This window comes from Acipenser ruthenus, chromosome 12 (assembly GCF_902713425.1).
Source record: "Acipenser ruthenus chromosome 12, fAciRut3.2 maternal haplotype, whole genome shotgun sequence".
NCBI lineage: Eukaryota > Metazoa > Chordata > Actinopteri > Acipenseriformes > Acipenseridae > Acipenser > Acipenser ruthenus.
The window spans coordinates 8,811,586-8,826,379 of NC_081200.1; the positions used below are offsets into that span (position 1 = coordinate 8,811,586).

General features: G+C 35.8%; 1 protein-coding gene across 1 annotated transcript; it reads right to left on the reverse strand.

Moving 5' to 3' along the window:
• Window positions 1-9,019: 9,019 nt before the first annotated feature.
• LOC117973236 (G2/mitotic-specific cyclin-B3-like) lies at window positions 9,020-14,493 on the reverse strand. The gene is made up of 12 exons (XM_059034482.1): window positions 14,406-14,493; window positions 14,102-14,201; window positions 13,529-13,630; window positions 13,119-13,222; window positions 12,792-12,879; window positions 12,149-12,241; window positions 11,892-11,984; window positions 11,603-11,740; window positions 10,683-10,838; window positions 10,418-10,567; window positions 10,053-10,180; window positions 9,020-9,862 (listed from the first exon to the last, which is right to left on the reverse strand). Exons 2-12 carry the CDS (start codon window positions 14,198-14,200, stop codon window positions 9,793-9,795), a joined length of 1,221 nt encoding a protein of 406 aa, XP_058890465.1. The 5' UTR covers window position 14,201; window positions 14,406-14,493; the 3' UTR covers window positions 9,020-9,792.
• Window positions 14,494-14,794: the final 301 nt, after the last annotated feature.

The following is a 14,794-nucleotide window of genomic DNA, read 5'->3' on the forward strand; positions in this document are numbered from 1 at the left end:
TACCAAGAATGATTCTGACTTTCTTTCTAAAGTCTTTGCCGATCATGAGTATAAAATAATCCACAGTGTCATCATTCTAAAGCATCTATTGCTACAAATACTGTAGGTGGTTACATAGAAGATACTAGTGTTGTTTCTTACTTTCTCTTACCATTAAAAAATATAACTAGGAAGAAAAAAAGTATATTAATATCCACAAATTATATTATGCTGTATCACAAACTACTATACATAAAGAAGAAAAGCCTATTGGTTAAAGTTTTCATAAATCTACCTACCATGTGAAATGAAAAGTATTAATAATACTACTACTACTACTACTACTACTACTACTACTACTAATAATAATAATAATAATAATAATAATGGGGCATGCAAAACAGTTTAATGGTTATCCGTTCTAACGTGCAACTAAAGACGACTGGTAAATGTTTGTATGACTCACTGAGTAATGCAATGCAACAGTTACAGCTTAACTGCATTGTCAGGAACTAAAAGAAAGCACTCTCTTCCCTAAAGCAAGAATAAGGCCACAATACTACTGGGAGTCACAACAATGTTTTAGAAATGGCTGACACATCTTTTGAAAATTAAGATCAAAGTCAATGTTTGTCCCATTTGAAAATGTTATGCACGCATATTTTCTTTGTGTATATCAATCCATCACGTAAATGGGTAATGCAAAAGCTCAAAGCATTGCTTGTGGCCTAGCCTATTATTATTATTATTTATTTCTTAGCTGACGCCCTTATCCAGGGCGACTTACAATTGTTACAAGATATCACATTATTTTTACATACAATTACCCATTTTACAGTTGGGTTTTTACTGGAGCAATGTAGGTAAAGTACCTTGCTCAAGGGTACAGCAGCAGTGTCCCCACCGGGGATTGAACCCACAACCCTCTGGTCAGGAGTCCAGAGCCCTAACCACTACTCCACACTGCTATGGAAAACACATTCCTTAACAAAAGTAACTTCCATTTAAATGCATTAAAAAATGAAAACAGAACAAGCAAAGACAATTTGTTGTGTGCAAATAATGCACTTACAGCATTAAAAAATCTCAGAAAAGCAACTGAATCACAGAAAACAGATAGCAGTGGTCTACTACCCTTTCATGGGTTTGAAATCAGTCAATTCGGCACAATTAGTCTCACTGGACTAGTACTGAATGGCACAGGGTTTCCATGTCTGTACTGATGTGCGTTCACAGAGCTATGGAACGAAGCTAGCATGCTGTCTGGTGGCATTGTGCCTGACTAGCTTGTGCAATCATCCCATGTTTAGTTTAATGGCCTCAAAAGGGGGAAAAGGTAATACAACTAAATATTGTATCAACAGAACAGAAAAAATGACAAAAGTAAAAATAGTAACGGAAACATGAATTGGTATTTTAGTTTTTACATTGTCTGAAAAATCTTTTTTCTTTTTTTTTTTTTTTTTTTTTTAAAGGCTGAGTAAAAATCGCGTGTGATTAAGCAGAAGCCTGCAAAGCAAGCCTATTGGAAGTAGCATAACTACAGCAAGGAAACCAGCTGGAAAGATGGCCATTTTATCATGCATGCCTTCACTCAGTGCACAGTGTCTTCACTCTTTTTTTCATTGTTTATGCAAAGCAATCTTTGCTCTACAGTGACCTAGACCAGCAAAGGCACACTGCGAACGTCACCAAAGCTGGCATCAGGCAGAACCACACACTACCTAGAGCAGCAAACTGACTGAGCCTCCATGCAGTGAGATCAGATCTACATTGTGATAGTGGATGATGTTTGATGACCCCCTCTCCCTCCTCTAAACACAGTCCCTCAATGGAGGGGGTTACTGCTATGACAAGCAAGGGCTAGTTGCTTTCAAATGCTCAGAAAACATGTTCTAAATATATGCCTAGTGAGAAGCAGCAATACAAAAACAGGAACAAACCTTTCCTTCCAGTTCAATGATTATATTTTGAATAAATTGAAATCTGAACTAAAGGTACCAACTGGACTACAGTTCATGACTTCGATCCCCAAAAGGTGTCCACAACCTTTGACCCTACATAGCATTAAAAATGGAAAAATCAGGAACAAAAAATACATATAAAACAGAAATCAAAGACTTTTATAGCATATGCTTTTTATTCTGCTCTTGGTTATATCTTCCTTCTCCAATCATAGGCTACAAGCCTGACCCCATAACTACCTATATAAGGTCATCTGTATCAGTCTAGTTAGAACCAACGATAGGACGTAATTGGGTTAGCACGGATATGTGGGCTAGCAAACAGAGGTCACACCTATACAGATGGCGATGGTGAAAGTGTGAATAAAAAAGGAAAACTGACCCAATGAAATCAGCTTGTATAATTTGCACTAATCACTTAGGTTACCTCTGGAAGCAGCAGTAGTACTGTAGAAGAAACTACTTCTAGTCTTATAGTTTTGCAATGATGCCAATTATCTTAAAACAGTAGTTTAAGCATCACTGGGTGGGGTAGACTGTTTATGACAGAATTAATTTTTGGTATCCCTGCTATCTTTACAATTGATAAGCACAATGGTTAACAATTGAGCTTTAAAATCTGTATCTGTGGTAATGACATCTGTTTTAATGAATATATTTATTTTTATAGTGTAGCCTTTCTGTATTCAGAGTAAATTAGAACTGTACATGTCTACTGTATAAAGAGAGACTAGAGATCAATACAATGTGCTCTCAAGGACAATGTAGTCCTGTATTGATTGTAATTACTAGTATGTTCTCTTCGAAGGCTCAGAATGGCATGTGCCCCAGGAGGAAGAAAAAAGAAAAGAAAAAAAAAACTAACCTAATGCATTTTCCAGTGTATAAGAAGTTGCTAGGTAACTGTGGCTTCTATAATTTGCATCTGTCAAGAAAGGAGAAGCAGCATAAAAAACAAACAGCTTTGTAAACATTTTTGTAGCTCTTTATTGGGTAAGATACTTCATGGAACTACAATATAAAGCTAGAATTTCAATGTTCAAATGACAAGTCCCAAATATATATATTTTTTAAAGCGTAAACATAAAACAAATCAAAACAGCTTTTAAAGCCAAATAGGTTGATGACAAACATGATTGATATACCAGCCACAACCAAATATTTTTTATGTTTTTTTTTTTATTAGAACAACCTTACATTTCAAAACAATCTTTTAAACAAACCATTATTCAAAATAAATTATGCTTGTATTGCAGCCATTTTATGTCCATTCTACTTCAAAATGACAAAAAAAGGTTCAAAATGATACATGTATTTGTTTTCTAAGGTTTTCCTTATTCTTTATATGTTAAGTTATTAAATAAATATATATATTTTTAAAAAACAAAGATTCAGCTGGAATCTTTTAGGAATTTAATTACAAGACTGACCGGAAACAACTCCTATGGGATTTATGTGGTAAAAAAACCCCAAAACATAACAAAAAAAGCAGGAAATGCCTTAAATATCATTCATGAAAAACGAGAAGTATAAGGAGCATTATGAAAAGGAATGCATGACTGAATCCAAACAAATCTCTAACGCATGAGTAGCTATGACAGATGGAACAGCACTTGGCATAGTGAATACAGACTAGTTTATACTCAGTTGGTTAGTTTCTTGTGGAAATCCAGAATTCCTGTTTTTTCCTGCACTAAAGTAAACCACTTTATCACTGGAAACATTGGTATTAAATATTTAATTTCTTAGACCCTCTTCATGTGAAAGATTAGGATAAGGGTCTTTTTTTTAGGTCTTCATATTCATTAGCATTGTTATTATAGTACTAAGTAGGTATGCACCAGAACAGCATGTGTAATTGCATTTACACCATTCTGATTATTACCCATCATAAAAAAGGCACCAGCTGTAACAGTGCATCAGCAAGATTGTTCTTTTTAAGGGGATTCTGGACAGTCAAGGGCACAGTTGTTAATCATATTACCACTTTGACTTCTGGAATTGATTTCTCATATTATACGCAGGGCTAATGATAAGACTTTCAAATCAATGTTCTTACATCTCATTAGATTAACAAAAGTCAAAAGTCCCAGGCAAAGACAATTAAACCTGCCACCACACTTGAAATACAACTGCTCTATAGCAGGTATTAAGACCCCACCTCACCCAATAGATACACTCTACATGGATTCCTAAACTATGAGGTTACCTAGTTCAAATCCATATATAGTGAATGTGCTGCACTAATTTTAAAATTCAGTACCGATTGGTGATTTTAATGTCTCTGGTGAGTCAGTGGTGTTAATGGACAGTAATATTGTTGGGATTAAATTTACACTACACATGCTGGGCATATTCCACCCATAACTAAAACTAAACAAAAACAATAAAATAGTGCAACATTTAAAAATACTAAAATAAATATTCTCAAAGACAAACATTTCTTCTTGAAGACACGGGGGGAAAGACTTTGGGTCGAAACGTTTGCTTTATTAGATTTCTTATAGTATGTCTGAATAATACAATTGCTTCTACCAGTACATTGATGTTGTTATTGTAGTCTGATGTTCATGACTAAAACCCACAAACATTTCTTGCCACAAAAACGTCCATAGTTACTCACCACAGTTGCCGCTGACATTTGAGTTGCAGTAAGTGGGTGGATAAATACATGTGAGCAGTGAAAGCTACTAACACTGTTAACCAACCATCTCACAAACTAGGACATTTAAAAAATGAATTGCTTTACCTAGCTGCATTTATTTATTAAAAGTACAAAATAAAGAAAAACGTTGAATCTTATTTTTTTTGTTTTGTCATTTTGAAGTAGAATGGACACAAAATGGCTGCAATACAAGCACCATTTCTTTTGAATAATGATTTGTTTATAACAAGTGCATCATTTGAAGGTGCCATAAAATGCCATAAAACCCCTATTTTAATGCTGTCACTTAAACCAGAATAGGCAGCGTTTCTGCCTTGGCATATTTTCTTGAAAATGTCACATATTGCTGTTAATTCACATGACCCTTAACTGGAGTATTTGTTCGACAGGTTTGTTAGAATTCTTGGAGGGTTTGGCAAATGACTTCATCAGTGTAATAAAATCAATAGGTCATAACAGAATATATTGTACACATACTATTTATTTACACATGGCCATTCCGCTAGAGTAATATAAGAACCCTGCCAATGGTAATAGGAGAGATTCTCTCATTGGTACCATTTAGTTTATTTATTCACACAATCCTGTTCAATATAAATAATTCCTCTATTTTGTAATCTGTAGGATGATTGGTATTAAAAACAGATCTTAAATAATGAATAACTCTTAGAGTTCTCAGTTCCTTGTGGGGGTACAGGGGGGCGGAAACCTCAGAAGAATCCCACTGCATTCTCTGCAGGCGTATCTGCGAGGGATCACTGATATGCAGAGCCATAAACCACAGGGCTGGCGTAACATTATTAATAATTAATAATGATTCAATTTCATGGGTTTGGAATTATCAAAATGAAGCACTAAAAGGTTAATGCAGCTGTTTCAACCAATGCAAGAACTCTAGTGTGGTTCTTTTTACTTGCAAGTTGATTTGATTTTTATCTGTGATGGTTGATCAGGTATTGGGCTGGCACCAAGATTTGGGTAACAATTTAAAATAATGGCTGCAAATTCATTATGAATTCTGGCTGAATACCACAGGAATAACACCTTAATATCTTACATAATTCCGACGAGTTCTGAAGCAATTCATTTAGAATACTGCCCTATTAATTCATCGTGATGTAAAACATTTTGGTTACCCTTTCCTCTCGAACCATTCCCAATTAATTCACAGTTCATTCTTCACTAAGTCATCCCCTCTAACCTGCCACCAGGATTGTGAAAAGTGTAAATTATACATATAATCAAGATCATGTGTTACAAAGGAACATGGAATAAATACAGGTAATTAAATGCACATGCATTAACAGGGCTAAAATAGATTACTTACTTCAGAACTCAGAGGAAGTGCATCAAATATTCAGGCGGAATTAATTATGAATTTGCAGCCAAGATCTGTTTCTACTTGACTTTTCTTAACAGTTTTACATGTTGGTTACTCAGGCATCCAGATGCAGACATTTATTTCTTAACCATTGTGCCACCTAGACGCTTTCTGAACACCAAGTAGAAAATAAACATTTCTAAACTGCAACACATAATTATCCTTTTTGTGGTATTTTAATATGCAATGAAATATTGCATATAGCATGCCATTTAGAAAATATAAAACATGTTAATGGTTGGGATAACAGCAGTCTGAACATCTGGGAATCAAAACAAGATGAACTATAAAAACAATAAGTGTTTGTATTTTAGCATGGTACTGTATCGGACAATTGACAGAAGTAATGGTCAATCGTCAAGTTTTCTTTTTCTATCTTACACTTATTAAGATAAATGTAGAGCAACGTATGTGAGATTTGTACTAAAAAAATATATACATATATGATTCTCAAATATTAAATTAAATGGATTTTGATGATCATAAATAGCAGAGGATAATAGTGCCTCAGCATTATGTTGACGCTTTATGAAAAATGTCATTGGGATAGTGCTAATCTTATCCTACTATACCTAAAGTAACAGTAGGTGTTTTCCAGATAATACACACTTATGTATTTGGAAATTGAACGGCCTTTTTGCAGAGTAGAGCGTTGCTTCATTGTCGGGGGGGGCAGTTCAATCTGTTTGAATGCGTACTGCTCCCGACTTGCTGGTTTTCAGCTTGTCAGCAGTTTGGTTGTGCCACACCTTTAGTGTAACTAGTTGCATTGCAATGGTGCTTAGACGCAGACCCATCCTTAATATTTCTATCAAACATATCCGATATGGTTAAATCACATCCCACTCCTATTTCTTTAAAGATCAACATTTTAAAAAGTTTTCCAATGTACTAGACTGTAGCAAACCTCTTGGTTTGTGCTGAGCAAGAATGCAGAAACTGTAGGAGAGGATCTAATTGCAATGTAATAAAATATCACATAAGGATCCCAGTTTCCTTCCACAGGGCATTCAGTTACCCATTAAAAACAGGCCAAAAAAACACACTTCCAAGCTCAATGCTGAGGTATCACATGAACAGAGTGTTAACACAGGCCAGTGCGAGTGCTATACAATTACGAATGAGCACAATATTACACACACACACACACACCAACAACGTATCAACCCTGCTAAAAAATCACCACATACAATTTAATTTTCCTGGCATGGTTTTATATCATTAAAATCTACACATTACTCTGAAAACCAACTCCATGTTATGAATATGAATCCTGCCAAGTGAAAGGGGTTAGTTTAAGCCAAGATTTTTTCTTCTTTTCCAAAAAAACAAAAAAAGGTTGTTTTTTTTTATTTTATTATTGCAGCTGCTGCGTGAAATCCATAATGTTCTGAATGTCTGGCCATGACACAGACTGCTGATTCAGACTCAACAACCTAACCTAAAGCAAGATCATAAGCTTATTTGTTTTGGGAATAGTCTTTGGCTTGTGTTATTTGAACACAGACACCTCCATATCCTAATTGCATGAACTTAGCAATGACTGCAAGCAAACTTCTTTCACTAGACAAACTGAATCTCTAGTTACCAGCTTTCTATTAAGACCATTTCACTCTGTTGGTAAGTTGTGCCAAGCATTCATTAATTCATGTATTTACTTACAGTTCATATATAGCAGTTACTAAAGTGTTTTTACAGTCCATACCATTCCATTATGTAAATGATACTCAAATTAATTTAATTACTACTCCTTATATGCCATAGGAAGCTATACAATTGTTTGTAGCACAACTGTACAAAATGTGTTTGCAATCACACATGGTAAAACAAAAAAAAGGCAGCAAACTGTATGAACCGTTCAAAGATAATCATTGTATTTAATTTCCTAGATCCTTGGTGTTTATTTAGAAGAAATAGGTTTTAGAAAAAATACATATTTTACCATCTAAAACTGAGATTCCAGCTGAAATGGATCAATCGTCTCACACAATAAATACATGCAACACATCGAAAATGCATATCTGACCATTAAAACCACATTTACACTACACATGATGTGAAATTGTATGTACCTGATTTTCAAACAGTTTGGTAGTGAGAAAAATGTTCAATTGCCATAGGGATTTAGTTAAGCATGTAACGAACGTTCACATGAATTGGAAAGGGAATACATGACACCTAGTGGCTGATCTTTACCAGTAGACATCTGTGCAGTTCTTACTGCATCACCTTAAGTAAAAGGTTGCCAAAGATTGTACTATAGTACATTGGGTATTACAGCAAGCTTGACATTACAGGCAAAAGGTGTTCCGTAAACTCCAGCTAGTGAATTATTCCACTGGAAACGTGGATTTCCATTGAAAAAAAATATGCATAGAGAGACAAAGAGGCTGTAAAGCAAGCATACAAACTTGACCTGGTGGGCAGCAACACTCCTAGAATGAATATATATATATATATATATATATATATATATATATATATATATATATATATATATATATAGATATAGATAATCATACAGTACCAATAGTAGAAGAAAGGCACCCTATGAGGTTTAAAGAGACAGAGGCTCTATTCATTATTATTTAGCAGACGCCCTTCTCCAGGGCGACTTACAATCGTTACAAGATATCACATTATTTTTCACATACTCTTACCCATTTATACAGCTGGGTTTTTACTGGAGCAATCTAGGTAAAGTACCTTGCTCAAGGGTATAGCAGCAGTGTCCCCCAGCTGGGACTGAACCCACGACCCTCCGGTCAGGAGTCCAGAGCCCTAACCACTACTCCACACTGCTGCCCTATTCATGAGTGTCCCTCATATCTGACATTGAAGTATATTGACAATTAACCTTGAAAACAGCTGCAGCCCATGAGCACCTGTGTGCAGAATACACGAGTACCGATGTGTGGAATGTCTTTTTGAACTGAAGACTACACTTTTACTGCAGAGGACAGTTCGGTCAACTTATCAATTCATGCCACAATGACAAAGAAACAAAAAGTCAGTTGGCTGTTAAGTCAATATTTTTAATGGATGATTTATTGTTGGTTTCACACACGGTATTCGTCAGGAAATACATTTTCATAAATTACACGACATACAGCAACCGGTTCAAAATTGGAAGGCCTCAAATTCAAATATTGCAAGTCATTTCTCCTTTTTTCTTAAGATAAAAATGGCAGCATTTTAATTAAAATCAGTTGGTCATTATAGGCAACACATTTGTGCCAATTTCAGAAAGAGCTTAAAACCAGTGTTACATTGATATTACAGTACAGGGATGAAGCTGAATTTTTCATTTTTCATACTAAATGTATTGTATGCTAGGAAAACATGTTGCAGTACAAAAGTAATCCAAAACCACATCACAGACTGAATTATAGTTAGTTAACTTTTGAAGTACATCTTTAAAAAGACATTATAGGCATCTAAAAAAAGGGAGAAAATATGATTAGTTTTCTTGAATCTGTCTTCCCTACTGATCAGATCTCTACAACACTGAAGGAAGTACACTTTAAAAACAGGTCCTAACTAAGACTTTCCATGTATTTGCCCATTATAATAAAAACCTATTTAAGTCCAACACTTTTCAGGTCAGAACTAAAAACCAGTCATTCATATTGTCATCCTCATTTGGAAATGGCAGTGCCTTGGAATGCAGATGTTGCCAAATACAGTAAGTTTCTGCAGTTCCTCGTGCCTTTTTATTCATAAATTGTCATCTTAAGTAACGCAGGATAGAGTTCCCTTTCAATGTCAGCCATTGTGAAGACTCCTCTGAATCTCCTTGTACACTACTGCTGTGTCTTCAATTGAAAAGTGAAGGGCTTAGGAGGAGGAATTTTAGCCACTTCCAGAAATGTACTAGAAAAGAACAAATATTTACTGGTAAAAAGCTTTGAACATTACACAATGTATACATATCAATATAAACAACATGGGTCAACTGCTCCAAACTTCACTAACTATTCACTTCAACGTGAACACACAAACACATACAAGTGCAACTTTTGAAAGCATAGCAATGATCTAAATCATAATGTTTAAAACTTGCCTGTGAGAATATTTGGTGTACACAGCTTTCAGTTTTCCATTCTGCGTCGAGATGAGAGAACTCAATTTCTCCATTATGGGCACGAGGTCTTCTTTCTCATATCCAGTGTGATGTACCAGCGTTTGGGTCTACAACAAAAACAGGACTCCTACACTGCAAGCTTGCTCAATTTTCGAAGTCAAAAGGCTACATGTGCTTCTGTTACCATGCCTGACCAACCTGTAGCACCATCTCTCTCAGGAGCACAAAAATAAAAACACAAGTGGTGCAGGGGTGACAGAAGATAAAAATGTGTCCACAAATTACCTGAAGCAGCGAGTCATGGGTGAATATTTCATCAAGTGAGGTCAAACTAGCAGACTTACCCAATCCCCTGAGCAGGCCATCTTCATTGCAAGGAAAAGACACGCTGCAGCCAGTTTAGAGGACCTCTCCTGCAGAAATTCATACTCTTGCAACGTCATCTCACAGATATAGCGGGCCAGTGTCAACGTCAACAGGTCACTCCTTGCACACTGACAATTGAAAAAAATATATAAAATTAAAATTACAGGCTAGCTTTAAACAAAGTTGCATGCCCTTCCCTGCCAGTAATTAATGACACCTACACAAGACAAACTGGAATCATACCTTTGCATAGCGGCGAATAAAGCTATATGGTTCTGGAATATTAATGTCGAAACCAAGCGCGCTCAGAATCCTCCTCTCCATCACAAGAATGTGTTTCCGACTGTAGATCCCACTGCAGATGAACAGGAATTCCTCTACCAAAGGAGCGCAGCGTTCCTGAAACATTTCCCTCATTAACATCCATAGTCTAATCAAGGAGGTGGCTATAAGAAAGCAGCATGCTATCTATGCCATCCCAATCCAGAGCAAGTCTGCATGCAGCAACAGCAAAACAATTTATACCACCATATCTGATCCCCATAGTACCCTTTGCTTTAAGCTCTGAACAGGGAAGTCTAGAATAATCTGTGAAATCTTTTAAAATTAAATATTTTATGAATTAACAGGAGTCTCAAGCTTTTTTCAATTTCAAGGCACAACCATTTTATATGGGATTACTTGTCAAAATTAGGTTTTTTTTTTTTTTTTACCAGTTACATGATTAAGTCTGCAGTGCCATCTGGTTACCATATATTGCAATTGTGCTTTCTTTGACACAAGTCATTACCTTCCAAATGCTTTTAGCTTTTCCTTTGTGTTCATTGCTATACTTTTCAGACTCAACTCTGTTCCATGCTGTATTAATACTTCAAAAAACATTTTGAAATATAATCCTTACACCAATGTAAACCCTGTGTCAGATGCAAGGTTTACACCAGAATAGTACCAATTGTGAAAAGACAATTGTTATTGTTACAAGTGGATTAACCACTGTGGCACAGAAATCTGTACATGTTTAGTTAAACAATAAACACTATTTTACTTTCACAAAAGATTATGCAAACTGCATTTTGGTGTAAATACTGAGAATTCTGGCCCCAAGTAACAAGTCTTCTATACAGCCCTTTTTCAGTTTAAAAAGAAAAAAAAAAGTTTAATACCACAAACTTTGCAGCAATGAGAAAGGCAGTGGCTGCCACTAGCTGTAGATTCTCAGTTTTACACAGGCATTTCGTGAGGTAGTGATCCATCAGTTTCACTGCAAGGTAGAGAGTTTCGTGATTCAGTTCAAAGTGCTCCTGCAAATACACAAGATTGCATTGTATTATCTGGTTCTGCTTTTTGAAGATCTGGGTCACAAAACCCACAAACTCCACCCAGTGCACTGACATTTTATAACAAGTTTTACCCCAATCTCGCCTACCAATTTGATTTTCTTTTGAACAGTACCTGTACTTCAATCATCCAGTCCACCACAATGGCTCTCTTTCTCTTGCTAAGGTCCAGCTGCTTGTCCATGTAATCGGCTAGAGGGAAGACAACCTGAAAGAAAAGGGGCATTTGGAATATTTGACCTTTAGCAGTTCAGCCTTAACACTCATGGCGATGTTCCCATTCATTACTGTTTGGGTGGAATTAAAATTGCTGTTTGTAGAATTCTGGACCACAACACAGCTTGCATAAACAAAGGTTTCAAACAAGCTTACCTCTCTTTCTCTTATATTGTGAAAGATATCATTCACATAGACTGGAGTAGCCCAAATATTACTGCAGTCCTCCTTATCAACATCAAAATCCACCTGGAACACAATAGAATTTTTTTTTTTTTTTTTGGGGGGGGGGGTTAATATACTAAAGAATGTACTCCAGCCCTTTGTTGTGCTATTCATCAAAATGTAAACAGGTAGGAAACACTTCAAGAAATCAAGAAATAGTTCAACATTCCCAACATCTATGTTTAATGATAGTCTCAGCAGGGAAATATATTTTTTACAGAGGTTGCAATAGGGGGGGGACAAAGATGGCTTAACCTGCAATATAAAAGTTAGTGTAGGCAATTAACACTTCAATGTACTAGCCTAGCAAATCGATCGTAGAGTCAATGAAGAGGGGGCTTTAAGTAGATGGCTTGATCAATTGAATCAATTTTACCAATGTCTAGGACCACAGGTCTACTTCAATTTAATTTACTCCCTGTTGCTCTTGCACCCTCCACCTCTATATTCTGTTTCGTCTAATGCATAAATTAAAAGCCATTAGGCCTGGTAACTTCTCTACACAGCAAAAAAAAATAGGCACACACATTTGATCTCCAGACAGTAATTATTTATTCAACATTTTAGCTCTTACCAAACTCTTATTTGGTTTGTGAACTGCATGCTCTGCAGCATCTTTAGTCTTTTCAGTGGTTGATTTCAGTAAATTCTGCTTTAAGCATCTGCAGAAAGCACAAACAGCCATGCTTTTAATGACCTTCCTCCTACCAAGTTTCAGGTTACTCAAGGCATGTTCAGTAGTAAACTGAAAATGGACATACAACAGGTTTTAAAACAGTGATGGCTATGTGGACACCCACTGGTACAAGTGGCTATAAACACACACCATGTGGTTCTACCCCAAACCTAACTGGTTCCCCATGCTTCTTCACAGCATGCCTAACACAACTATCTAGCTTACTTCTCGTTAGTTTGGTCCTTGGCACACTTCCTTCTCTTGTCTTTTTTGTTTAGAGTCTCTGGCTGGTCCTCAGTTTTTCTCTTTGTATTAACATTGGATAAAGCCTAAAAAAAAAAAAAAAAAAAAAAAAAAAAAAAAAAAAAACCACAATGCACAAACAGTTAAATATTCCTAGAGGCAAACAAAGCCCATACTAATTGAGCTAGTGTAGGCATTAACTCCTGTATACTAGGACTCTAAAGTTGTAGTGGTAGACTGGGTCTTGTTACCTTTACTTGCCAAGTTTCATTGCTCTGAAACTTGTATACAGCAGAACTAGAAAATGGCATACCTGACTAAGGCCATAAACAAAACTCGGAGAATACATGAACTTGGACAGCTTGGAGGTAAACAAAGATACATTTACTCACTATTGAATTTGTTATATTTCCAAAGGCTCGTCTTTTCTCTCGTTGAACTACATTCGGTTGGTTTGAACATACAGGGAATTCAGCAACATTGTTCTCCAATGTCTTTAAAAAATAAAAATAAAAAAAATAAATAAATAAAAATAAATAAATAAAATAAATAAATAAATAATGCACGTTATACCAAGTGAGAGGATCACATGAACTTGAATAAAGAAAACAAGACTATACTTAACTAGATAGGTTAATAGATAGAACTAGGGAATGGTGTAAACTTTACAGGCAGACACTTAAGAACTAACATATACTGTATTCTACACACAGAGATACCCCTTTAGAGGAAACGTTGCCATGCGTTTGGATTACCAGTGCCAGGCCAAGCAAGACTGCAGCCTACATAAACAAACATGTCATGCCAGCGCTTCACAATTTCATCTCGTTTCCAAGAGTGCATCTAACCAAGTGTTAGGACGGCAGTGCAGTACGACACGACAATATTTGAAGTTCTTAAACATTACAAAAGCGTACAGTAAAAACATATTTTTTTTTAAAAAAAAACACGTCACAACAATTTACCTTGCCAAATTCCACGTTTTCGTTTGATGTACATTTTCTTTTTTTAACTACCCTCTTAGGATGTCTCATAGGCTTCATGTTTTTCACAAAAGTTGACATTCTGCAAGATCAGTGTTCACGGTAAATTCCCGCCAAAAACACAAACATATACAATTTGATCAATTAATACATTGTATCATACAAAGGAGGTATCTCCAACGTTCTAGCATTTGGTTACGGTACAGTTATTTACGCAGAAAAAAAAAACAGAATATTCTAGAGACAAAATTATCTTTTTTGTTTGTTTGTTTTATAGTTGTCCTACCTCTCAACTTTCCTACTCAATAAGAAACACGATTTACGTGCGTCGATTTAACCCGTCGTTTTTATAAACAAAACAGCTGACGTAATTTTCAAATGAGTTGGATGAAGCGGAAGAGCTAAGATTATTATTGACAGCTGCCCTTTTCAGCAAAAGTTGAAGCGCTAACGCCCACTTTACGAGTTTGAAAATAAAGTTACTGTACTTGAGTTTAGTTTAAGTGAGTTTTTTCTTATTGTTTTATAACATCAATGTGGAAACCTGGCTATATCCGTAGGTCTTCTTGGTCGTTTACGTACCAAAAACGTTAATGAATTACAATTACTTTTAGTTTGGTACCCAGACCCAAACAAGTGTTGATACTTAAATAGCTTTTGGGGTATAAGGTGATT